At 44.7% G+C, this 26,500-nt stretch overlaps 1 protein-coding gene across 1 annotated transcript in view; it reads right to left on the bottom strand.

Moving 5' to 3' along the window:
* Positions 1 to 14,705: 14,705 nt before the first annotated feature.
* Positions 14,706 to 26,500, bottom strand: part of LOC119654676 — a 183,030-nt gene continuing 171,235 nt past the window's right edge. The window contains exons 5-6 of the mRNA XM_038060179.1: positions 24,649 to 24,763; positions 14,706 to 16,220 (exon numbers count right to left, since the gene is read on the bottom strand). Coding sequence (XP_037916107.1) covers positions 16,092 to 16,220; positions 24,649 to 24,763 — 244 coding nt within the window. The 3' untranslated portion in view covers positions 14,706 to 16,091. The remainder of the gene's footprint in view (positions 16,221 to 24,648; positions 24,764 to 26,500) is intronic.

Raw genomic sequence — 26,500 nt, 5'->3', positions numbered from 1 at the left:
TAACAAACTCAAACCTGGCTTCCGAAAACTCACTAACGAGAGGACAAATTTTATTGTACAACTTCAAACTGATCCAATGAATTATTCGTGTATTTATCCTTTAAACACTTAATTCAGGATATACCCCTTCTCAACTCCGTGTCATCATTGCAAACTATCATTGCCGAAGCACTGGCAGGCAAGGAAGGATTCAAAATGGCGAAAAATATCCAAAAACTGTCGGTGGCCGGGTTAACACTAAATCTATGGCTGCAATTTTCCTGTGTCTGTACAAAATAAAACGATGATTTCGTACTTGGTCTTGGGGAGTTTTTCGGTAGTCATTTGGAGGAGTAAATATAGAGCAACAGCAACCCCACTCACACTTTTGCAGGTCGCACTGTTCGTTAGTAAAGTCCTGGAATAGTGGAAGGATAGCCGGGATTCGGTGAGGGGATTGCCTAAATTACTGGCAATATTTCATTTTAAAGAAGGATTTGAAATCCTCTTGGCGCGCTTTTTGGTTTAGCAAAGGAAAAATTTACGACCCCCGACGTCCGCCCTTCTGGCATACACAGATTCATATGTTCACTTATGCATAGATACATCCGTATCCTAGGCTGAGAAAATATTATAGAAATACCACGCGGCAGCCCGGCAGCAACTTTAAAGTTTAAATCAGATAGCGGAAGGGTAGGAAGTATTCGATTGAAAGGGAGGAAGTTAAATAAGCAGGTTCACCACCGTTTCTTGGGAAGTACTTGGATATGCCTGCATGTGTGTGTGTGCCGGGGTATTTGGAAAAGTTTGAACTTTGAGGGCGGAGATTATGGTTAAGCGATTTAACATCAATTTGAATTCTTTGTGTACGAATAATGAATCAATGAAACCCTCCTTTTTGGGGTAGCTTTGTGCGCACATGGTTTCTCGTTTATACCCATAAACCGATTTCAGAGAGCCTCTTAGGGCGGGATTTTGGTATTCATCTGAAGTCCTTAGATTATAGATACAATTCACGTGCTTGATGGGGTGTTGGATGGATGCATCAAAACATCTTTTTGTTAGAAAATATGTACGTTTTTATTTAGGCATATTTTTGGTTTTAACAATAACTCTTGCTTGTATAAAGTAAGTTCACTGCACTCCACCTTGTCCGGACGACATGTTGGCTTGTTCAGTCGCTTGTACATTGTATCTACCGCAAAATTGGGGATATGATTAATATCTTTGATGAATTTTGGGGAGCCCAAAAATATATCTTCTTGTAGCGGGCATGACTTGAGCTCAGAATCGACAATTGTCTGGGGTACTGCTGTAAAGTGGGCCAGATCATAAGTATGCTTGCCGAATACTACAAACTGATCCTTCGCCCTCCGTAGTGATGTCCCATCTTGAGGGATCCGAGCTATTTCATAGAAGAGACCGATCTTTGACAACATTTCTTTGATAGTGCTAACTAGTACCTCCACTGTCACTAGATCCAGAATATCCCCATGTCCATACAGCAGAGTGGTCAGCTTATCATAATTGGCAGCCAGAAATCTCTCTGAGGTCCCCAAAGAATGGTTTCCCCCATGTCCGTAGCGTGACCCTAGCTGGAGCTGGGCAATCGCAGAGAAAGTGCGTAAGGGTTTCCCTTCCTTCTCCGCATCTTCGGCAATGGGAACCGTAGGGCATGCCGAACTTGGCGGCATTGTCCCCTATAGGCCAGTGCCCCGTGCAGACTGCCGTAATCTTGAATGCATTTGCACGCTTCTGGCACAGGAGCTCTCGTCATCGAGCTATGTTATAAGTGGGCCTAATTCTTCTTGACTTGGCACAGCTCGTAAGCTTTCGCCATCTGAGGCCCGCGGCGGCAAGGCAGTGCGAGTAGACTCCCCCCTGACAGCCGCCAGTGAAATACCGACTGTATTCACCTAAGGGCTGCTAAGAGCAGAGCCTCCCCTGGCCAATTCTCTATGTTCCTATGCCCGGGAACCCAGAGGAGGGTGACCTAGAACGTACCGCCAGATGGTTCTGTACTGCCTCACCAGGCTGGAATATGTCGACGCTGGGTATAAGACCTTGATGGCCACTTAGGTGTCGGTCAGGATCGCTATGTTGCGTATAGGCCTCGAATCTCGCTTAAACCATCGACAGACTTCCAATATCACCAGCACTTTCGCTTGGAATACACTGGCGCAACCTGGAAAATCATACGACTTGGATACACTGTGTGTATTCGAGAAAACCCCGGCCCCCGGTCCATCGGCAAAGAATACTGAGTCATAACCTTGCAATACGCCGCCGGTGTTCCGCTTTGTCCTGGCTGGAAAATCCACAGCAAAGTTTCTCGTCAAGTTCAACTTTGTATGGCATAGTCCGTGGGGAATACCCAGATTTCCTGAGGTACGCACGCTGCAACATATTTCATGTGGAGGTCTAGGGGGTAGAGATGCAGAAGTACATTGAGAACATTTGCTGGGCAGAGCCCCAGTAGCACCTGCATACGCGGTTCTTTGAATCCTATTAAGTTTTATCCTATGGTATTTTTTGCTCAAAGCCTGCCACCGTACAATAGAGCCATACGTTTGGATCGGACGCACCACAGAGCTGTACATCCAGAGAACCATCCTCGGCCGGAGGCCCCATTTTTTGGAAAGGTTCTCTTCCAGGCATAGAAGGCTATACAGGACTTCTTGACCCTTAATTCTATGTTCAATCTCCAATTTAGTTTTGGATCCAGGATTACACCCAGAAACTTTACATTTGAGGAAAGAACCCATCTTTGTTCATTCAGTCGTAGTAGTTACAATTCAGGTATCCTTGTCGTGGTGGTGAATTGCATCAGTTTTGGTTTTGGTTGGGTTTATGCTGAGATCACATATTGCGGCCCACAGGCACACCTTTCCCAACGCTCCTTCCATGATGTCGCTCATAATGGACGAAAACATACCTGAAACTTATATCACCAAGTCGTCGGCATATGCCACCACCTTCACCCCGCTGCTGTTCAATGTTCGTAAAACTTCGTCCATTACCATTAATCAGAGCATCAGAAAGATGGCGCCGCCCTGTTCACAGCTGTGGTCAAGTGTTTGCTTCCCAGATCGGACTGGATTATCCTGGCACTTAGCATGGATATAATCCAATGCGTAAGATGCCCTTCCAATCGAATACTGGACAATGCTTCCCTGATGGCGTTGGTACTAACGTTGTTGAAAGCTCCCTCTATCCAAGAAGGCAGCTAGGGTATGCTACTTGTACTGTAGCGACCTCTCAACCGTGCCAATTACCTCGTGGAGGGCGGTTTCTGTGGATTTTCCTTTGAGGTAGGTATGCTGGGATTTGGAGAAAAGCGTTCTCTCCATAATCGTTTTAAGTGGATGTCCAGGTCGCGCTTTAGAGTCTTCAGCACGAAAGATGCTGATTCGTCGGAAGTCCTTCGCGGGCTTATGGCCGCGCCTGCCTACTTTCGGTATGAAAACTACTCGTACGCGTCTCCATAATTGTGGTACGTATCCTAAAGAGATGCAGCTCCGGTAAATCTCAGAAAGCCACGACACAACCCTTTCGTGCTGCTTCTATAACATGACTGGCATTATGCCATCTGGGCCTGGAAATTTATATGCGGAAAAGCAAGGTTCTGACTCACAGTCCTCCTCGCTGGTGAGAAAGTGCGTTTGAACCAGCACCTCCAAGGCTTCACTTGAAGACCCCGTCCAGGAGCCTTCCTCTTATGTTCCTTGGACACAATCATACTGAGCCTCTCGGATTCACTGGTATTTTCGATGTTCTGACAACAGTCCAACTTAGCCCGCCTCTTGGCGGTCCTGATGGCCGACTTGTACTTTTTCAGGCAGTCCTTGTATGGCTGCCAATATTTAGCAGATATTGGAGATTTCTCTGGTCGCTTCCTGAGGTTGGAGAGATCTTCATTCCACCACGGTGGCAGTGTCTTTTTGCTGTACTTAGTAGGGCACAGGACTTTAAAGGCGTTATCGAATGCCTGTCGTGCCAATCTTGCCAATTTGCGCAGGGGAGAGTTTGTTCTTAATTACTTGACCAAATTTTCTCCGGTCGATCGTCCTGGGGTCTCTGAAGGGTTTTTAGACCGCTGCGGCGAGATCTAGACTGAGAAGTATCCAACTGCGATCAGAGAAGGATCTTTGGTCAGACACTCTCCAGTCCTTCACCTTAAGAATCCCATTGTCGGTTATTAGGGTAATCAGTGAACCTTCGCTTCTTTGTCGGTTTCCGGCGATCGACGCTCTTGTCTGTTTTCAGTTTCGAGGGATCCTCCGACGTCGAGGGTTTCGGGTTAGGAATGCTATGCCTGGTACTCGCTACACCCACTTTGACGGTAGTGGATTCCAGGTTGGAAGCCAGTAGTCCCTCTGCCGCCCCGTTGCGGGAGGTCCCTGCGGTTGGTTTCAGCAAAGCTGTGCTACGGCTGGTACCAAGTGTACTGCTCTGAACGGCTACTGTCTCCTGGCTGGACGCCAACAGCTCGTCCTCCGATGATGCACCTGTCATAACCCCCTCTTTTTCTATCGTCGTTTTTTGTTTTTTTAAAATTGAGTCCATGTCTTGGTTCAACGAGTAGTATGGAAATAATGTCCACCCTAACTGGCTTGGCCACCAGGGTAAGGGTCTTATTCGAAACTGATGGTATCCAAGGTATTCAGAGTTCGAATACTAAAGACCAAACTCCCCATTGGCCACGCAGTGCTCGGCGTATGGTGTTCCACCTTACACCCCTTGGGGGGGAACATCAGGGGTCGCGCCACAATAACTATCTAAGGCAGAATAAACAATGATCGGGACTGTGATCCGTCGTGGATATTCCCTCTCAATTGCGGCACTCGAGTCCGGAGACTTACGGCTCTACGCGCTCTGTCGAGCCGTTTTTTTTATTTTCCAGTTTTAGCTAGCGTTCTGGTTTTTATTGTTAGGCCGTCCCGAGAGGAACTGCTACATACTCTTGACACTGCTGCGAAGAAGTTGAACTACGCATCAATAAGGAGGAAACGAGAATAATAATGCAATCAAGAAGGAGGACTCAAGCTCATTCGACCATCAACGTAGGGGACCTAAGCATCGAATTCGTAAATTCATCATCATCATCGTCAACGGCGCAACAACCGGTATCCGGTCTAGGCTTGCCTTAATAAGGAACTCCAAACATCCCGGTTTTGCGTCGAGGTCCACAAATTCGATATCCTTAAAAGCTGTCTGGCATCCAGACCTACGCCATCGCTCCATCTTAGGCAGGGTCTGCCTCGTTTTCTTTTTCTACCATAAATATTGCCCTTATAGACTTTCCGGGTGGGATCATCCTCATCCATACGGATTAAGTGACCCGCCCACCGTAACCTATTGAGCCGGATTTTATCCACAACCAGACGGTCATGGTATCGCTCATAGATTTCGTCATTGTGTAGGCTACGGAATCGGCCAATTCATAAATTGCTTTATATATCTGGCTAGCAGCCTGTCAAAGGACGCCAATGGGACTGACAAGGTCAAGCGGCGGATACAGCCAGTCCTTCCAATAATGAAATCGAAAGATGTGCACTATACGACCAGTGCTAAGCTATGGATGCGAAACCTGGACCCTAACCTAAGACTCCGAAAACACATTCGAAATGAAAGTCCTTCCGCGAATTTTCGGAGGAGTTCGCGATCGTGTTCGATGGCGCATGCAGGTACAACCATGAGTTGTATGAACTATACGATGAGCATGAAGTCTCGAAATTCGTTGAACTGTAATGCCTTCATGGGTCAGGGTATGTCCAACGACTGAGCGACTACCGCATGCCTAGAAAGGTTCTGAATTAATGACGTGTTGACGGAGCAAGACTACTTGGACCGTACCGAGAGTACGGTGGGAGAACAAATACATACTGATTGTGAGTAACTATTGGGCTTTCAAGATTGGAGGACGCGGTCATATGACCGAAATAATTGGAGGCCAACGATCCAGGCGGCCAGGACCCGACGTCGGGCTGTAGTGCCACGATGATGATGATGACCTTACAACCATCGATGATTAGCCCGAAAATTGGCCACTAACTCTTTAAGCCTTTGAAGCCTTTTCGCTAGGTACTCAGTCGTCCTTCGAGCAGGTCTACCTTTTTATAATTCTTCCCGAAGGTTTCAGGTTCTTTTGTGTCCTTCTGCTCCTTCAATATGTACCCAACCATCACCTTTTGAACTGCTGGCAGGAGACTATGATTTTTTTTGAAGTTTTGGCTCGATATTAGGTGTAAGGGTCAAGGAAGCCAATCCAGCTTGACAGACCAGTTGGTGAAAGCTTCCTGTCTGACCGCCCTAGTTACAGAGGATATCTAAGAAGGATATGTCTCAATGTTACCCCTCTTAGGGCGAGATTAAAGATACAATCTACGTGCTTGATGAGGTGTTGGATGGATGCTTCAAAACATCTTTTCGTTAGAAAATATATATATTTTATTTACGCATATTTTTAGTTTTAACAATAACTCTTGTTTGTATGGTCTGAAAATATATCTTTTTTTCAAGTAACTAATATAAAGTAAGTATACGATGGTATAATTCCATATTAATTGCGTGTAAAGTGTTGAATTTTTCTATAAACTTCGTAATATTGTGCTTTTCGGGCAATTTTTCGCTACAGATTGTGTTTCATTGTTTGGTGTTATATTCAATTATTTATAAAGAAAATTTATTTTCAAAGTGAAAAACCATTTTTATAATTATTTAAGAAATAATTTGAATTTTGGTGTATATAATCTCCAAATTTTCGTGTTTTATGATAGATAAATCTTTTATAATTTTAGATTTTTCCTTTATATTGACTTAAATTATTTTTTTTTAGATATTATTTTTATTAATCTGATTTTTGATATTTTTCTCGGATATAATTTTGGTCGTGCTTACGAAGAAACCTCTTCTCATTTTGAATGTCAAAATAGCGAATATGATTCAATTATGAACCTTTAATAAGAAGCAAAAAATGATGACCTTGGAGCTTACTTTATACGGTCTTAACTATTTACTGGAATGATCTGAATATTGTTTCCTCTATTTATAAAATATATGATTTATAATATTTCCCTTTTTAGCAATATTGATTTTCTGAGTGGATTAAACTGATTTACTTTAGAGAAAACCCCTAACACAGCTATAAAAGTACGAAGTGGTGAAACGAAACCGCTCAGAACTGACGTGTGCAGGATCTCCAGTGGGAAACCTTATCTGACTCCCTTTGCTATCTTTTAGATTGGCTCGACGATCCACAAAAAGATGACTTTGTTTCTCTGACGCGGCCCCTCTTAAATGAAGATGAGGAACAAATATTGCCACCCCCAAATACGACCGAGATAGATTACTATTAAGAAGGAGAGACGACCTCGACGTAGATGTCCTAAGGTATTCAACGAGTTACAGGCAACTGCCAAATCAACGGAGAAGAGTGTCGGTCATTAATGGAGTTAACGGCTAACACTAAGATAGTCCTGGTAGAATTCCACCAATTAAAAGCTGTGCTTGTAGTAATTGCCAAGGATTTCCAAGAATGACATCGAAATATAGTTGGTGAAAGACTCCTGGGTGTACAGGGACTGATCCGAATTCAGGTAATTTTAAGGTACTTCTTGTGAACGGGCAAGAGGCCGCATCATTTTTAAGGCCAAACTAAAATCTGCATATCTTTCAGAGTTACTGGCTGAAAATATTGTGGCTATCCAAGTGTCATTGGAAACCTGCAAGAGAACTAGTTAAGCAAGCGTGGCATCACAAAACACGATGACACCTGGGTTATAGCTGAAACTGATGGGGTACTTCAAGCGGAAGGCTACGACTATCGGCTTATCGGCTACGATACCATCATGCCCAACGAGATCTGGGGGCGTGGGGATATCATGGACGAGAACTTCCCTGAATTTGTCCTCAGTAATAGATTTGAAGTATCCTTGCACACCACTCTGTCGTAGTGGGGTAGCCTGTTGTAGTTTATAACTATACAAGGAGTATCTACAACAAATGAAGATGGAAGAAAGGGATTTTTAACTCTCTAAATGGTAAAGAGTCACGAATTTTGAATTGACCAGCGAATTTGGGTAATCAAGTTGTGGCTAAGGTATGAATTTTGGTGGCCTCATGTCGCCAAAGGGAAAAATCTGTAAAAGATATGCTCCCCACTTTGGTAGAAAGCCTACGTCCAGCGTCTATGGTCCGGTCCGGTTTGAAAGGAGATTATTAAATTGACAGCCCGACTACGACCGGTCTGGCGATGTACCGCTACATAATTCTTCCAGAAAATAGGAAAGGACGGCCCTGTAGAACGCAAAGTAGAGGGGACTACAGGCTACATTTTGCCTGTCAGAGAATTTACTTCTGCTTCAGCAGAAGAATAGGTCCTCGAAAGCTAGCAAGTCTGAAGCTTTCAAATTGGGGATATTAAGGGCATTCTATTTTGCCAAGGAGACGAGGTTCAGTCATTTTGCTAAGAGACGCAATATGTAAGGTAAAAGGGCCTCTCGTTAGTTACATTACGCAACCGCATGGGCAAGAGCAACATTTCTCAACTTCTTCAATTAACACAGGACAGCTTGAACCCCATTGCTTTCTCAATGAGTGCCTCTGAATGACGATAATATGAATGTACGTGATCCCTCGTATGGCTATTGATTGAACCGATCACTATCTTCTAGAAACCCACCACAAACTTATATTTGTCTCAATGCAGCATACTTTCACAACTAGCATGAAATTCCTGGGTCATTCAATAACGACCAGGCAGAAGTTGTGCAATTCACTATTCCACCAACAGTTTACAATCTCTTTGGCTGGAGGATATGCCGCCGAAACATACTTTCAAACTCTGGTAAAATGGGACTCGGAGGCGCAAAGAAGCTATACATAGACCAGTTGCCAACCATAGCTAACAAAAAGTGGCCTCACAGAGGTTTTCTCGGGAAGTGGTTTGGAGACACGATACAAATCCCAGTAAGCACCAGTAAGCAATGTTTTGCAGTGTCCGTGTCGATGTGATATTACTTCACTAAACATCACCGAGTGATACTGTAATGTATTATTGAACATACCACTCCGTTCTTTCCAGGACAACTGGCAGTGTCTGGGCACTTTAATATTAATAATATTCATTGGCGTAACAATCCATATTGGATTATAGCCTTGAAGTGTGTTAGAGCACTTCATTCAAGACCATTTACGGTACACTACAGGAGGAAATGTGGTCAGCATTGCGCTCATCCGACATCAGTATCCCGATTTTAGTCAGGTACTTATTCACAGCTTAGTCGACACGCATCCGATGTCAAATCACGATAAAAATCCCACTGCCACCAGTGAGATTTGAACCGCGACCTTCAGTACGGCAGCCTTGTGCTCTAACCAATCTGCTATTCGGATACTGGGGGACACTTTAGAATGCGGTAAATGCAGAGCAAACATCATTCTAGTGATAAGCAGTATTTATTATACTAATATCGACCGCCTAGAGAAATATGTCGTGTTGGTGATATAACATCGTATGCACGGCTAGAGTGACGAAAGGTGATGTCTGTGATATTACAATCACTTTCTCCCAAGAATGATGTAATATTACATCACCTTTTAAGGCAATGTGCTCTCCACATGGGTCACCTCATATGTTCCAATTAACTTTGCGAAGCATCGTTTAAAAGCGATATATGATCTTTCCTCTGAGATGCCTCAGAACTTCGCATTGGGCCCTCTATTATTTTCTTTTTAATTAGGACCAAAAACCATCTGTGCCCGGTGGTAACGCTGGGTGTTAGGAATGTCTTCAACTCAGCCAACTCGGGTTGGATTACTGGTTACTTAGTTCGGATAATCGAGAGTTACCTTTAGGAGAAACTTCTTTGGTACGAGGCGGACGATGGGCCGAAGGAATGAGTTGTGACAGCAGGTGTTCCCCAAGGCTCCGTACTGGGGTCCCTGCTGTGGAACATAATGTACGACGGAGTGCTCGTCCTTCGCGTTCGGATTGGTTGAGTTTCCAGAATGTCCCCAATGCGCTGCTACACCCGAGAACCCGGAACATGTTATGTTGCACTGTCTGGAGATTCGCAAATGAAAGAAGGAGGTTAAACGATGCCCTCAACGCCAGTTATCGGACCCTATAATTTCGTGGAGGAGATCCGCTGCAAACTGGAGTGTGATAAACGGAACGGTAACTGCGATACAGGAGAAGTTGAAGGAACCGAAACGAGCTCGGAAAGCGCGACCAACGCGTGACTTAGTTGTGCTGGTGTAAACCAGAGCCCTCCTCGCGAAATAATACTTCACAGTGCTCCCGCGAGGATATGGGGGAGAAGTGGGGGTGGTTTTAGGGGGTGAGAATCCCACATATTGCTGCAACCTGCACAGTAGCGTCTTTTTAAGATTTCCACCTCCACCCATAAAAAAAACCTAACTTTTGGTCTTTAGGACGGCTTTAATGGAGTCCACATTTTCACACCTTGAATCATGACAAATTAGAGATAAGATAAGGATAAGAGGCTTCTTTGCAATAAATATATAGAGCAAAGATGAAACAAGCTCGCACAGCCTATGGGTTATGCTAGTGCACTTTTGCTTGAATACAGTACACGGGTTATGTGCGCGGTAGCTAATTGGATCACATCTAGACGGTTTTCTTGTATATGCTTCCCCATCCTATGCGGTAGATGCTCTCAATATACTCCTGCATCTCCTCTCCCCAGACCTCCACATTAAATACGTTGCAACGTGCAGTGCCGTCTGACTCCGTGAGTCCGGATGCTAGGCAGCGAAGTTCTACGACCACAGTAACATCCTAAACGAAGTACTTCGGGAAGTCTGGGCTTTTCCCACGGACTACTTCACGAGAAACTTTGTTGTGGATTTTAAAACTCAGTATTCTTTACTGATGGAACAAAGATGGACTGTGGTGTGGGCGCGGGGGTTTCTTCGAATGCACACAGTGTATCTAAGTCGTATGGTCTCCCAGGTTTCGCCTGTGTATTCCCAGCAGAAGTACTGGCGATATTCGAATTCCGCCGATGGCTAGAGCGAGATTCGAGACCCAAGCGTAACATAGCCATTCTGACCGAAAGCCAAGCAGCCATCAAGGCCTTGCACTCAGCGACGACATCTTCCAGCTTGTTGGGGCAGTACAGAGACGCGTTCAACCATCTGGCGGCACGCTCAAGGTCAGTCTCCTCTGGGTTCCCGGGCATAGGAACATAGAGGGGGATGAAATGAGCGGGCTGACGGATTGGCCAGGCGAGGCTTTGTTCTTGGCAGTGCCTTGGCGAATACAGTCGGTGTTCCGCTGGGGCGCTGTTGGGGGCGGAGTCTACCCGCACTACCTAGCAGCCGCGGGCCTGAGATGGCGAAGGCTTACAGGCTGTGCCAAGTCAAGGAGAATTTGGCCCGCTTATAACATAGCCCGATCACGAGAGCTCCTGTGCCAGACGCGTGAAAACGCATTCCAGATTACGGCGGTCTGCACGGGGCAATGGCCCATAGGGGACCATGCCGCTAGGTTCGGCATACCCTACAACTCGCATTGCCGAAGCTGCGGAGAAGGAAGTGAAACCCTCATGCACTTTCTTTGCGACTGCCCAGCTCTGGCTAGAGTCAAGCTGCGGACTCTGAGTAAACTATTCTTTGGGGGACCTCAGAAAGATTTCTAGCTGCAGGGTGGAAGAGCTGCTTTCTTTCGTGAATGCTACGGACTGGCTCTGAAGATCCGAGCCACCTGGACTCTGCTTCCCTGTTCCTATAACAAGAGTCACGGTCTTAAGAGTCTGTTGCATCGAAACGGCGCACCAATGCGCTAATTGGGCTCCTCGGAGCGGCCACTGATACCTACCCTACCCCCTATAAAGGCAATATCTATGGTTAAATTAGCTAGTTAGTTTAGTTAATAATATCTATGGTAGAAAAAGAAGACGATGAAGACTCTACCTGAGATGGAACTATGGTGTAGGTCAGGACGCCAGACAGCTTTTAGGGAAATCGAATTAGTAGACCTCGGCGCAAAACCGGGATTTCTGGAGTTCCTTATTAAAGAAGGCCTGGACCGGATCCCGGTTGTTGTGCCGTTGATGATGATGAGATGGACTGCATTGTAAGGGCACTATTCCCTGCGCACCCCGTATGGGATGATGATGGCGGCGCGGAGAGCGCAGAAGATTGTCCACTTTTCTCTATAAAAGAGTTGGAACATGCAGTCTTTTCTATAAAAAGCAACAAGGCGCCAGCACCCAATTCCAGCAGAGGTATACAAAATGGTATTCCAACACCGGCCAGAACTTCTGCTCGGCGTATTCAACGCTTGCCTGAAAGAAGGCACTTTCCCTGCTCGTTGTAAGGTGGCGAGGCTTGCGCTGATCCACAAAGGGAAAGGCGATCCCGAGTTGCCATCTTCATACCGACCACTATGTATGCTTGACACTGCTGGAAAAGTGCTCGAAAAGCTCATCAGAAGTAGACTCGCTCCCCGTCAGTTTGGTTTTAGAGCAGGAAGATCCACTGTTGATGCTGTCATGCAAGTTGTGGATGTCGTTCAACGGGAGGAGGGACATAGCCGCCGTCAGAAGCGCCTTTAATTCCGTAAGTTGGAAAGAGAGTCTAGACACACTAGACAATACTTTCCGCGTGCCAAACAATCTCGTACTGATATTGAGGGACTATCTGAGGAACCACTCCCTGCTCTATGAAACACTAGAGGGTCAGAGGAGGATGGAGGTCACGTCGGGGATAGCACAGGAATCTATACTAGGGCTGGATCTCTAGAACCCTATGTTAGTCTACTTAAACTCGACATGCTAGAAGAGTCGCGCCTGGTCGTTTATGCAGATGATGTCGCGGCGCTTCTTGCTGGACGCACTGTCGCACAAGAGACTTGGCATATTGATGCGACGGGTAAGCGGATGGATGATTACTCATGGTTTCAACCTTACACAGGAAAAATCCGAAGTAGTCGTTCTGACTAAAAAGAGAATTCCGACCGAGCATCCCGTATCGTTCGGTGAGTCGACAATCGAGTCAAAACCAGCGGCAAAGTACCTCGGGCTGACTCATGACTCAAAGATGAGCTTTTTTGAGGAAATTAAAGCAGCGGCGAACAAGGCTACGACTGGAGTTTCGACGTTAAGTAGGCTAATGGCAAACATTGGGGGTACTACGTCTAGTAGGTGACGTCTCCTGATGAGTTCAACGCCTGTCTGTCTGTCTTGCTCTACGGTGCAGAGGTATGGACTGACGTTCTTGGGAAGGAAGTATATCGTGAGCGTCTTGCGCAAGTGCAGAGACGGGAAGCTTTACGGATGGTGTCTGCGTACCGCACTGTCTCTGAATCGGTCGTGATGGTGATCGCGGGAGTGAACCCCATTGCCATTCTTGCAAGGGAGAATTGCCAAGGGAGGTTGTTGTTCGTGAGGAACGGCAACGCACTCTAGACGAGTGGCAGCTCTCCTGGCAAAATGAAACTAGAGGCAGATGGACTGCGCGGCTCATCGGGAACTTAAGTGCGTGGTTATATCGGAAGCTTGTTGAGACTTACTATTTCCTTGCCCAATTTTTAAGTGTGTTTTGCAATGAACTTGTGGATGACGCCCATCACACTTTTTTTTCTTGTGGAAGGTGGGATGGGATTCGTCAACAGTTCTATTTAAACAGGGGATCTCTCTCGAGATAACATCGTCGTAGAGATGCTGAGGAGTGCTGACAGATGGAGTCGTGTTGCCCATTACGTTCGGGTCCTTCTCATTACTAACTACTGACAGTTCCCTTCCTCCTCTCCCCTCCCGTTGGTGAAAGGAATTTCAAGATTTGAAGGCTCCGCAAGACTCCGGGGACTACCACGAAGTAATGTGACAGACGGTTCCAAGCTTGCTGTCTGACGATGGGGAGATGTTTAGTTGGTAATCCGACGACGTACCGAACCGGAAGTCCAACACTGTGGGCGTAAATGCATTCACCTACCCTACCCCCCCAAAAGAAAAAGGTTTCGTCGATAGCTATTTGTTAAAACGAAGGCGCTGTGTTGGTATGACACTGTAGCTAAACCCAAGAAGTGTGGTGACTTTGCAGGTATTTCATAAAGCTGCAGTACGAAGCTGATGGGGAATTTACTTAACCTTCTGATTCCGGAGGAGGTTACGGTCTTGCTTCCATTCTCTTGAACCAGGTGTACATTAGGAGAGGGTGATACCGATGGACACTAGAAATACACTGTTCGTAAGATCTGCGCAATTGGTGGTATGTGCAAATGATGTCCACAGTATACTGAGAGTTGGAGCCAAAACTAGATGAAGTGTGACTCAAAAGTCATAAATTTGAAAAATTATTTAAGGGTTCGACTCGGTAAGGACGCGTTAGATCACAAAACTCAGCGAAACCCACGGTCGTATTATATTTAAGGTAGCGCTCCCAGTATGAAGCGAGGCAAAGTCAATACGGATAAAAGATCGTTTCTAAGGAGTTTAAATTGGAGGATGGGCCAAAATTCCTGGTGGAAATTTATTTGTAAGGTTAAGGCTTGATAAGGTCTTTGGGGCTATCTGTTCACCATCATCCAGTTAGTGACAAATTTCAAATAACTCCTTTCTTTTGAGTGGATAGAATCAGATAGATATTGGTATTTTCTGGTTATGTGGTAACAAAGTGAATGAAAATGGAAGAAAAGATCACGCAAATTATAAACTCTCGAAGCACCCTCATCGGCAACAAAATATCTCAACAACTAATTCTGCAAATATAATATATTTTATAACGAAAGATAACATCTTTAATTACGTATATACAAAAGATAGTCCACTAAAAACTAACAGTTCCTCTAAGACTATAACAGCAAATATAACTTAAACAATAAACCATGCAAAAAACCTTCTCAATCTTTTAATATCCCTTTCAAGTAAAGTCTTGGGAGGAGTCAAACTAAGACGAGTCCTTTTCTACGACTTCAAAGAAAAAATAAAGTTTTAATTGGAACCTAGAACTGGACTACGAAAACAATCTTTGAATCAGTTTCGGGTACAGATTCGTTATCTAGATTTTCCGGAAAAAAAGTATAAGTTTGAAAGATAAACTGTGAAAATAAGATTTAAATATCTTTTGATGGATTTACTATTTAATACTATTTGGACTATTAACATTAATGTTGTTGTATCTTTTTTATATTTATTGTGTAATTGTTTGTAACTCTGAATATACATATGTATCTTTACCGTTCTGAATGCGAGTAACAAGAAAGATATGAAAGAATATCAAAACATGCCAAGGAAACTGAAGTGCATTTATCTATAATAGATACTTTATCTATTTCGAAAGTATAGAACGTGTTTTTGCATAATTTCAAAAAAGTTTAACTACAACAAACATGCAAATGAGGATGAGATTGGTTGCATCCAAAGTATCTACTCGTACAGCTTCCTATGACTAATACAGGTTTGCTTACATGAAACTGTTGAATTGTATTCTGCATCTGAAGTTGGTTTTATCCTAATTTTTTCAATTTTATTAATTCTAATCAATTTTAATTCTTAACTAACGTTAACTTGCTTTTTCTAATGAAAAAATGTCCTTTATCTACGTTTTATCTGTGCCTACATTAGATTTTAACAATAATAGCAAAAAAATTAAGAACAATAAAGGAGAGAATGATAATAACAGTTTGCTATCTTTCAATCGAATCTCTATAAATGTATAAAAATATCATTAAATAGATGGTGTATTTTGAATACCTCGTATATAACGTTGTCTTTGTAATGTGAGATTGTGTGAATTTGAAAAAATTTTCTGTGTTTTTGGAAAACTTCGTTTGAACAATTTGTCTTGGTAATTTTAATAAAAAGAATTGTGTAAGAGAAAAATGGTGTATCTAAAGATCAGCTACTCGAAGTACACAAGGAGTATCTTTCACGAATATTTGGAGGGTTCCATCCTCCCACCGTATATCTACCCAAACGACTCATCTTTAGATACTTCATTTTTCACTTTCCATTCTATGGTGAGTACAGTAATTTTGAATAAAATATTATTATCTTTCATAAATAGCTTTTATTCAAATCGTTGATATGATCTACTTAGTGCTAGATTAGATGAAATCCTTTATAATTTTTTTAAATCGAAATCTATCTGTTTAACAGTAAATAAGATAGTAACGCAGATAGGATGAGCGAAGTGGAGAGTCCTAGAGATGGTGCGGCTGACTCGAACTCGCGGCACCTACCAGAACCTTTGTAGTAGCTGTCACAGTATGTCTGGAAAGAGACAAGGAAAACCAGGAATCTTATGAGACCAGAAGAATATTCATGCTGAAAATTTATGCGTGAAGTATAATAAAATAGTTTTCGATGAATTGTGGATAGATACATTTGGTGCTATGCTAGCAACACTTTCTGAGTATTTTTTTGGAAATTGCGGAGTTCTAAGTCCGCATCAAGTTGATGCCGGACCAGACCAAATGGAGGACAACTTATTCCCTCTTTTTTTGGTCCACGGACCACTCGCTTAGGGCTTAGCACCCAAACTTTGAAAATATTACGCGATGACGGCTTTACGGTTTCTTATCAGGGCAGAGGCAAATCGTAAGACGCTGCCTCACCTCTACCCTGGGAGCAGTGCGACCGAAGCGGCTCGCAGATGTTGAATGCTTCTTAATATAATTCGCAGAACACAAAATGACTAAATTCAACCATTTTCGCCAGGCTGCTGCCAGGGCAGAGGTGAGGCAGCATCTGATTAGTTGCCTTTGCCCTGGACGAAACCGCAAGTCATAGGTTTCGGTGACTTACAACTCAGCCAGCAACTCAACCTTATCAAAACTAAAGATGAAGATCCGCACACTTATATCATCAAGGATCGTCAACGATTCTTCATGGGCCGTTTACGATACGGGGAGTGGCGTCCCCGAGGTGCCCGAGCAAGTAGTTCTGACCCCCTAGCTGGCATAATACTTGCGTCCTAGGTAGTAGCCTCGAGAAAGTTTCTCGGTGAAGAGCGAACTGCTAATGACCGATACACGCCAGGACACACTGGGAGTCCCCGGAGCCGTCGCCAACTCCCTGTCGACGTCGATGGGGTGATGTGAGCCTAGCTCTGCCAAGGTGGTAGTTGTGGCGTGTGTTAGGAGCCAGCCCCTTCGGGACCCTGGTCGGGTAGTGTGCATTGAACCGGTGTTAGTAGACCGCGTTGCCCCGAGCGAGCGCTGATCCGTCCGTGAATTCCGGGATCAGCTAAGCGTAGGTCAGGCCTCAGGGAACTGGGGTAGGGGCTGTGTCCCCGAGGGTATACCCGTTCCTGATTATTGCGGCCCGTTCCCTTGCACACGATGCGCTAGTAAACAATTCAAATGAAGAGCGAAAGGAGGAGATAGTTGAAATGGAGAGTGAGCTGGTTGTGTTTATTCGCAGCACGAAAATGCGCCGTTCGCCCCAGCGCCCAGCGAAGGACGCAACAAGGGCTGAAATACCCGACGAGACATCGGCACGCGCAGACGGAGAGAAAGACTCGGAAAGTGATGCGGCACCTGCAACACAGATAGGAACCCAGACCATACAGTACAGTGCTGTAATTGGGGAAAGAGGCACAGTGGAAACTGCCGAAACTAATAAAATGGGTTCGAATATAAGCCGAGTGGGAGGACTGTCGATTACTCTGGCGCAAGCGGAAGAGGAAAGACTTATTAAAAAATGCACGGCAGTTGTGAAGCACATGCGATCTTCGACGTTCCTTCAGAAAAACGTCGGTAAGGGGGTGAAAAACGGGCTAATGGAACTGGAAGAGCTCCTGGGCAGGATTTCATACTATAGGCGAACATGGAAAGTAAGACAAAATCCGCAGGAAGCAGAAACAACCGCGCATCCCGAGGGGAACACAACGAGTACCAAACGGATCGCTGACAGCCCATTGCAGAGTGAACTTGGTAAAAAACGAAAGGAGGAAGAGACATCTGAAGGAGACTTCACTCAGGTATTCTCCAGGGCTGAAAAGAAGAAGGCGAAGAGGATCAAAAGACAACAACACGTCGCGCCATCAGAAAAACCTTTGCCTAAAACTAAGGCGGACACGAAGGACGGAGTGCCAAAAGAAAAGGTGGGGAGAGGAAGGAGGACTAGACCGCCAGCTTTGCTTATTAAGCCGACGGAAGGCAAGACTTTTGCGGAAGTCCTCAGCGAAATCCGTTACAAAATCAAACCCGAAGACAACGGAGCGGAGGTGTCTTCCATACGTAAAATGAAGGGTGGTGGAGTCTTAGTCGAACTAGGCCCAAAGACTATAAATAAAGTCACGTTCTGTGAAGCAGTCAAGGGGCTTCTAGGAGAAAAAGCTTTGGTTTCTAGCCTGGAACCCACGTGTGCTTTACAAATCCGAGACCTTGACTGTCTCACGGAAAAGAACGAGGTAGAAGAGGCCATCAAACGCGAATGCCTGGAGGTAACCAATGTCCGGATTGGTATCACCTCCGCAAACTCCCGAGGCCAAAAACTCGCTGTGGTGGAAGTTGCCGAGCAATACGCGAGGAAGCTTCTAAAAAGCGGGAAAATAAGAATTGGTTGGGTAGTGTTTAGGGTATGAATCCAATGTTGGATTATCGACACACATCTACAACCTGTCGGGGACCTGACAGAAGGGCAACATGCCGTAAATGCGGTCAGGCAGGCCATAAAGCGAACACCTGCAATGAAAAGGAAAGCTGCGTCCTATGCAGGGACCGTGGCGCGACTGATGAAAGCATTGCGCACACTGCGGGATCGGGGCGGTGTCCAGTTTTCAGAGCAGAACTGGAAAGAGCTAGGATACGGTCAACATGATTCGCATCCTACAAATCAATATGCACCGGAGTGCAACCGCTCACGAGTTGCTAGCGCAGTTTGCTGCTGAGACCAAAGCTGATTTAGTACTCATCAGTGAGTAGTACCGAAACAAGGGCCCAGTTTCATGGCACCCAGACATATCAGGTACCGCTGGCATCTGGGTTCGGGACGGCACCCTCCTGGGGGTTCTTTCCCAAGGCCGAGGGGACGGGTTTGTCTGGATTCGGTGTTCAGGGATAACGTTTTTTAGTGTCTATCCTACGCCGAATGAGACGATGCCGGACTTTCGTCGGAGGCTTCAGGCTTTGGAGGACGCTATCTTAAGCACGTATGGGCGGATCCTGGTCGGGGGTGACTTCAATGCTAGGGCACTTGAATGGGGCATGCCTTACACAGATTCCAGAGGGAAACGAATTCTGGAAATGGCGGCGAGAACAGGACTGGTAGTTCTAAACACCGCATCCACCCCAACGTTCCGGCGGCCGGGCTGCGAGGGAAGCATTCCAGACGTAACCTTCATATCGGAATCACTGGTGTCCCTGGTGGACGGGTGGCGAGTTCTGCAAGACTTTTCGGCAAGTGACCACCAATACATTGCTTTCGAAGTGGTGGACACAAACTCGGCGCCACCCCAGCGATCTTTCTGTGTATGGAAATTTTCAGTCTTACCTGCACAAGATTGGAAAGGCGCGTTCTCCGGATTGTGTGTTTTGCAATGGAGTTGTGGACGATGCCCACCACACTTTTTTTTCTTGTGGAAGGTGGGATGGGGTTGGTCAGCAGCTCTATTTAAACACAGGGGATCTCTCTCCAGACAATATTGTGGAAGAGATGCTGAGGACTGCTGACAGCTGGAATCGTGTTGCCCATTACGTTCGAGCCCTTCTCGTTGCTAAGAAGATAGAACTCGACCGGTGGAGGAGCCGGATGGCAGGGGGTTCCTTGAACTGACAGTTCCCTTCCTCCTCTCCCCTCCCGTTGGTGAAAGGAATTCCCTGATTTGAAGGCTCCGCAAGGAGGGAGAGTTCGGGGGCTGGCCCGAAGTAATGTGACAAACGGTTCCAGGCTAGCTCTCTGACGATGGGGAGGTGTTTAGTTGGTAGTCCGACGACGTACCGAATCGGGAGTCCAACACTGTGTGCGTAAATGCATTCACCTACCCTACCCCAAAAAAAAAAAATATGGTGAGATAGACCAACAATATCTCTTCTTGAATCTCTGTAATCAATAGCCTGACCAACCTTCACTAGAATTTAGGTAGTTCGAAATCTTACATACTAGCGTATTCCATATCCTTAAAAATAGAAAACATCTGAAAAAAGTGAGTGTAAAGCTCCCGTCAGTTGCTCTTGATAGGTATTTTTTAACCGCGAGGACTCATAACTTCCTCCGAACTGGAAATGGTTGAAGGCCTGAAAGTTCCAAGATAATGTCGGCTTATAGTTCATCCAGCCCTTTATCAAAGTGAAGCAAAGAAATGGATCTGTAACCAGTTACATTTAATGCATCCTCCGGCATAGTGTAGCTGGACCAAATCAAGATGATAAACAGCATCCTGATACGTTTTGAGATAGTACATAAGAAACAAACATTGCAAAATATGATCCACAGGTAAGGTCATTGCTCTAACATGTCGTAAGAAACAGAAGGACGACTATGATTTCATCCAAGGCGGATGCGGGGCATCAGAAGCTGTCTCACCTCTACTCTGGAAGCAGCGTAATCGAAACTGGTTATAGGTTCTGATCGCTCTTTTATATATATTTGCAAGCCTGACGTGGGGTGGGTTCGTGAACTGAAGAAATGGGAGAAAGTTTCTCCATGTTTCCTGGTCTGTCGTCAGAAAAGCGTGGACTCAGGATTTGCTTCAATCCTTAAGAAGATAACGCTGGATGAAAATTCAACATACGTCATTGACAGGACTAGTAATTACCCCGCCGATCCCAAAAAAGAAGCCGACAAATTGCTTATTCACAACATGTTGTATCAATTCGAGATTAATATTTTTCGTCGAATTGTAGGTTCAAGCTGCCTTTTCACATCGGCCCCAGTTTTAGGTAACCTTGCTTTCCAGCTGAGTATGCGGAGCAATCGGGACGATTCATACATTCATTGAGTTAAATATCAACTTCACAATTAGCTTATAGACACGAGTTCAAATGGTTACTAGGTGAACAAAATCGTATATAGTGCTTCTTTGCGAAACCACATTGCGTTACCGTCAAATTTTACATTTCCAAGCTGCTATCTTTTAAAGACTGATAAACGGTATCCAATGAAAACATATATAAAACTCCCTGGAGGCACTACAATAATTATTACATATGGTTACCATTTACCCCCTGGTGGGGTATAGCGCGTCAACCATACCTACCCGCTGTCACTCGCGGTTCACTAAAATGCGCTTTAGTTTCCCCTAGAATATCCCGAGATGACCGCACTCCTTCTCTACTGTTCTGCGTCAAGTGCTCTTGGTGTGACACATACATCGCCCATTTTGGGAAAATGCATTCCACTACATGGCGTAGCCCGCAATGCAATTGTCGCCCCTCCATAATCTGTGACCCATCCACTGCCATTTTCGCCTTCCGATTACATCGCGTACGGGCGATAGGTTTATGTGCCGACCAAGTTCTTCGTTTGAAATAGTATCAGGCCAGTGTACTCTGATGATACGACAAAGACAGATGTTAGCGTCAGGATTACTTTCCATGCGTTACTCCCAACAGTAACACTTAAAGAATACTTGCATAGAACAGTCTCAGCGTGATCTAGGTGATGAGGGAATTGCATTTCCATCAATTCCGATACCAAGAGTGTGATGACTGGTCAAACTGAGAACCTTGGTTTTGTTGGTTTCTTTTCAGAGCCATTTCGTCAAGATCCATGACTCGATGAGAAAGCAAAGAGATGTCACTATAACGTGATTGAGGAAAAATGTCATGCTCTATTGAACGCTTTCGCGTGCTCCGGATAAGGCAGCATGAAGAACGTCACCATTATAAGAAGTAATAATATCGGTGACAGGATATTACTCTGGTGGGCTCCGTTTTGGACCTCAAAATACTCCGTGACATTTTGCGTCATCATATGTCGCACTGATAATGGCTATTATTTTTTGGTTGCGTGTGTCGTTTTTCCGGCTTATTTTATAATGAAAACAAGTCGGGAAACCGGAAGCTGGACGTTTCAGGTACGAAATGTTTTGTGTATTTCTTAGTACGTAGCACGTAATATATCCATAAATTATGTGAGAGTATCCACTTTCGGGTGATATTGACATTCATAGTCTTCAATTTTCAAAGAAGCAACAACCTTGACGTATTATAACTTTGTTAGTAATAGTGCGATTTCCACCAAACTTGGTAAGATCATGCTATAGCCTATATCACCGCAAAATTTCATGGTGCTAGGATGAACTTAAGGGGGGGGGGGTTTGCAGCGAATTAATAAAAATTATAATAATATAGGTATTTCGGAGCCCAGGCACCATATAGTGGCAGCCTCCTGATCTTTTCTCAGATTTTTCGGTTAAGTAGAGAATGGCTCCCTTAAAGAAATGATCACTTTCAACCCCCGGCACTCCCCACCTTTCCAACAAATGTCGAAACTAAGAACGGCTTCGAAAAGTACTAACGGAGAACTTTAATTTGATACCCCACATGACTATATTTGATGAAAAAAATTTTACACCCCCCTTTTACATGTATGGAGACCCCCCCTTAAATTCGAAATAACAGGATGAAACTGACTATATGCGTGAGCGTTCACAGTTCCCACCTTTGTACCAAATTTGGTCTGAATCGCTATAACCGTCTCCGAGAAAAATGTGTATGACGGACAGACAGACAGTAAACCGATTTTAAGAAACACAAAGCCTTAAAAAAATTTTATTTTTGAATGGCAAATAATGATTTTTTTATTCCATATATACCGGCGTTCCGGGGCCCGGTTGTGCTCTTCCTCAGCAAGTTTTTGTCTATGCCTATTATTTTATACGGAATACGACTCCTGCGTCGAGCGCCCCGAATATTCTCCCTTTCATGCAGGTGAAACGAATATCTAAACGCCACGCACTATTCCAAAATAACCTGTAGAGTTTTGATGTGGTCAATGCAGGAGGATCTGGAGCGGAAATCAGCCTGCTTTCTGTCAATCATGCTTTCTAGATGTGTTTGATGCATTTCAGGATTAGTTTAACTAATATCTTATCCCTCAAATAGTCACACTAAAAGTAGCTGCCCTCCTTCGGAATCTTAACAAACATCCCCTTCTTCCACTGTCTCAGAAAAGTATCGGATTCTCACGAAATCCGTACGAGTGGAAGCTGCAGATCTAAAGTAACTGCTGATTCAGTGATAAATAATTCTGCGGGGAACCGTCAAGCCCAGCGGCTTCATTTCGTTTGAATGAATTCATGGCGGAGGTGATTTCTCTTTTGGTTAGAGGAGCAGCCCGTATCCGCATATAACGGTGACTAGTTACTTCTTTCACAAGTGAAGGAACTACTTCAGTTGCTCGTCATCGTAGATGAGTCGACCGTTAACGTTCTTTTCAAGATCACCGCAAAATTTGCATCATACAAGCGGTCGATGGTGAAATTTGGAGGTCGTAGTTCTCCAACCTTGAGAGAAGTGGCAGACGCAACACGTAAGCCAAGGTAAGCGGCAATTAAATAATGATCTGCTCCGGGGTCGAAATCTACGCCTCTCTGGTTGCATCCAGCAGAAAACTCGTAAATTTACTGCTGATTGGAAAGCTGTCAATTTGATTACCGTTACGGTCGCCAAAACGGGCCTTTCCCTTTAGCTGTCCGCACATGGTGTTTTCTAAGCCTGTCTTTACATTCAGGTCATCCATCATGCTCACAATATCACCTTTAGGAAGCCCCTCCTAAACGGCGCATAATTGCTCGTAGAAAGCATCCTTCTTCACTACCTCGGAAGTCTCCGTTAGTGCATAGCACTGTACAATTATGATGTTCCTTAACCTGGATCGGAATCTTATAGTCAACAGTTTACCAGAAAATGGTTTCCAGGTCAAGAGAGCACGCCTTACGGTAGCCGTCAAAAACAATCGGCTGACGAGATCGAGAAACTTTTAGTGGTGGTCCTAAATGAACCAACATCAATAATTCCTTCATTTAAGGACTCTTCTTACCGTTCCTCCCAGCTTCCTGTAAACCCACTTTTACCCTTAAGGGGGATCACGTATAACAATGACCTATGGATGCAGAGGCAGGGAGAAGACCCTAAAAGGTGTGTCTCATTGATACTTAAGTTAGAAGAGACACCTGACGAAAATGTGGTCCACCGTAGATCTCCCGTTTTTGATGGTGGCACTTAGGTCACCTTCCGGTGCCATGGTCGCGTTCAAAGTGATATTTTTCTCAGCCTCAAGCGTATGTCAGCGATTACTTGAGTTGAGCTATCCTGGGGAGATGGCGTTCCTATATGATCAACATTCGCCACTTTCGTTTACATATTTAGAAAATCTCCTCAGATTCTCATTCAAGACTAATTGAACTTATTGAATTCATATTAATTTTAGCAGGAGCACCTTAAATAAATTTTAATGCCACCATGACTGTTCCTTCGAAAATAGAATGAATCCTTCTTCTACGTCAGGAATATTCCAATATTAAATATAAAATGACCTTCCATATCCATCTACGCACAAAACTCCTACAATCCGCGAATTTGGGAATAGATACTTCTAGCTTTAACCCTTAAAATAAGATCGAAGACAACTTTCGGGTCTAAATAAAGGAAATCAGCCCTTTTCCCGGGACTGGATACAAACAATCATGCATATGGGCACCATTTTTCATCTCCACGGGTTTTGTTCTAAATAAAATGTTATCGGGATTTACCTTTACTAGCGTCGATGACATTTTATCCAAAAATCCTCGAGTAAATTGTGCTGTTTCTTCTCCACATGTCTTTCTTGCTGCTTGCTCGGAACAGTCAAGGTATTCCGTGAATGAGCTGTAATTTAAAAGAAAATGGAAAATGTTTAGAGATTTCATATGAATAAAATAGATAATAAAATTGTTAAAAGATAAGATAAGGTGGTTGTAGCGAATAGATCACATGAGGTCTATTTGTCCCCCTGGAAGAATTTCTGAGATATAAGCAAGGTCCAGGTCTACTATTGGGTCATATGAATAGTCGATTACCTCGTTAGCTCTTTTAGCTATAACTCTCTATAGAAGAGGTGATAAGTAATTTTTTTTCTGGCTTATCCAGATAGCGAGACCTTGGGGATTCCGCAAAAATGTTATATACGGGTAATGAGGAACTCCAGTTGGGAAGTGTATCGTGACAACATGAGTGTAGCTGACACTTACTGTGATAGTCATTCCATTAAGAGCTAGAATTCAACCAGAATGTATTCTGCCTGATGAAAAAGCCCAGGATGGGGATGGTACCCATCCTATCTCGAATGCAAATTGATTTTTTGCTGCCCTTTATATTCTAGTTTCCTACTCCGAAACGGGCTAATAACGGCTAATTGATCTAATTGAAGCTATACCTGATGAACTGAACCCAAGTCGTGATCCAATCGTATAATGAATTTGGCTAAACGGGAATGTAGCCCTGCGAGTCGTAGCTTAAGAATACCCTGCTTGCCGTCACAGCCCACTAAAAGGGATGGAAACCTGCAAATTTTGAAACTTTGCTGCTACCGCAACGTAGCAGGGACGGATAGGAACTGACCTCACGACAACGACCTTTGGATATCGAAAACTATGATTGGTTTCTGAAATGTAAGCACGCTCCTCGATCCCTGTTGCGAGGATCCTCAGAATGCTCGCTTTCTCCAGCAATATAAGTGGGACCTTCTGGGCCTAAGCGAAGTAAGATGGTGGGACCCTGAAGAGTACCCCTGGAAAGCCAAGTAGTAGCAGATCCGGATCCGGTGTCGGGTTGCTTCTGACGGCTATTGTAAGGTGTGTTCTCTTGACCTAGGAGCCGGCTTCTGACAGACTTTGGAGACTTTTGATATAGTGGATTAAAGGCAGTTCAGGGGAGGCTTCCTAAAGGGGACATTATGATCGTGAAGGGTGATCTGTATGCCAAGGTGGAATCTGACTACACCTTGCTCTTACATGTGATGGGGAAACATGATCTTGGCGATTGCAACTAACCAACGCCGTATAAGTAATCAGATCGTCCACTCCCAGATCAGCAGTAGGTTTTTAGATTTGTCTGCTGGATGTACGTAACAAGGGTGGCGCTGACGTCGGCCTCGAAAAGGCTCACCATATGATGGTCGCGAACGTTCGCCTGCGTGCTGTGTCTGCCACTTCTCGGAGGGCTGGACAGCTGTGACCTGGTAAGTTCAACATCGACCGCCAGTATGATCCAGCCGTCGCTCGATAGTTGGAGATCTGCTGATCGAATGACAGATATACTGAGTCACTCGCCTGAGAATGTCGAATATCCCCATAAAAAATGCTCTTTTCTCGGGTGCTACACGGGTCGTTGGCCATGTCCCGAAGGGGCGTCATAAGATCTGGTAGACTGTGGGATCCTGGAAACGGATCCATGAACGCAAGGGGTTGAAGGCTCTATTGACTGCTGTAGGTGATGGCGGGCGTTACTCATTCGAACTCCAATACCGAACGAAATCCTAAGAAATTCAACGTAGTGTGCGCCATGACAAAGCAAAATTTTCTCTTGTGAGGGTCAAGGGGACTGAAAATATAGCAGAGTTTATAC

Source organism: Hermetia illucens, chromosome 4 (genome assembly GCF_905115235.1).
Source record: "Hermetia illucens chromosome 4, iHerIll2.2.curated.20191125, whole genome shotgun sequence".
In the NCBI taxonomy this organism is placed as follows: Eukaryota; Metazoa; Arthropoda; class Insecta; order Diptera; family Stratiomyidae; genus Hermetia; species Hermetia illucens.
Note: the sequence above shows the minus strand (reverse complement) of the source record. Positions and strands in the feature narration are given on the sequence as shown.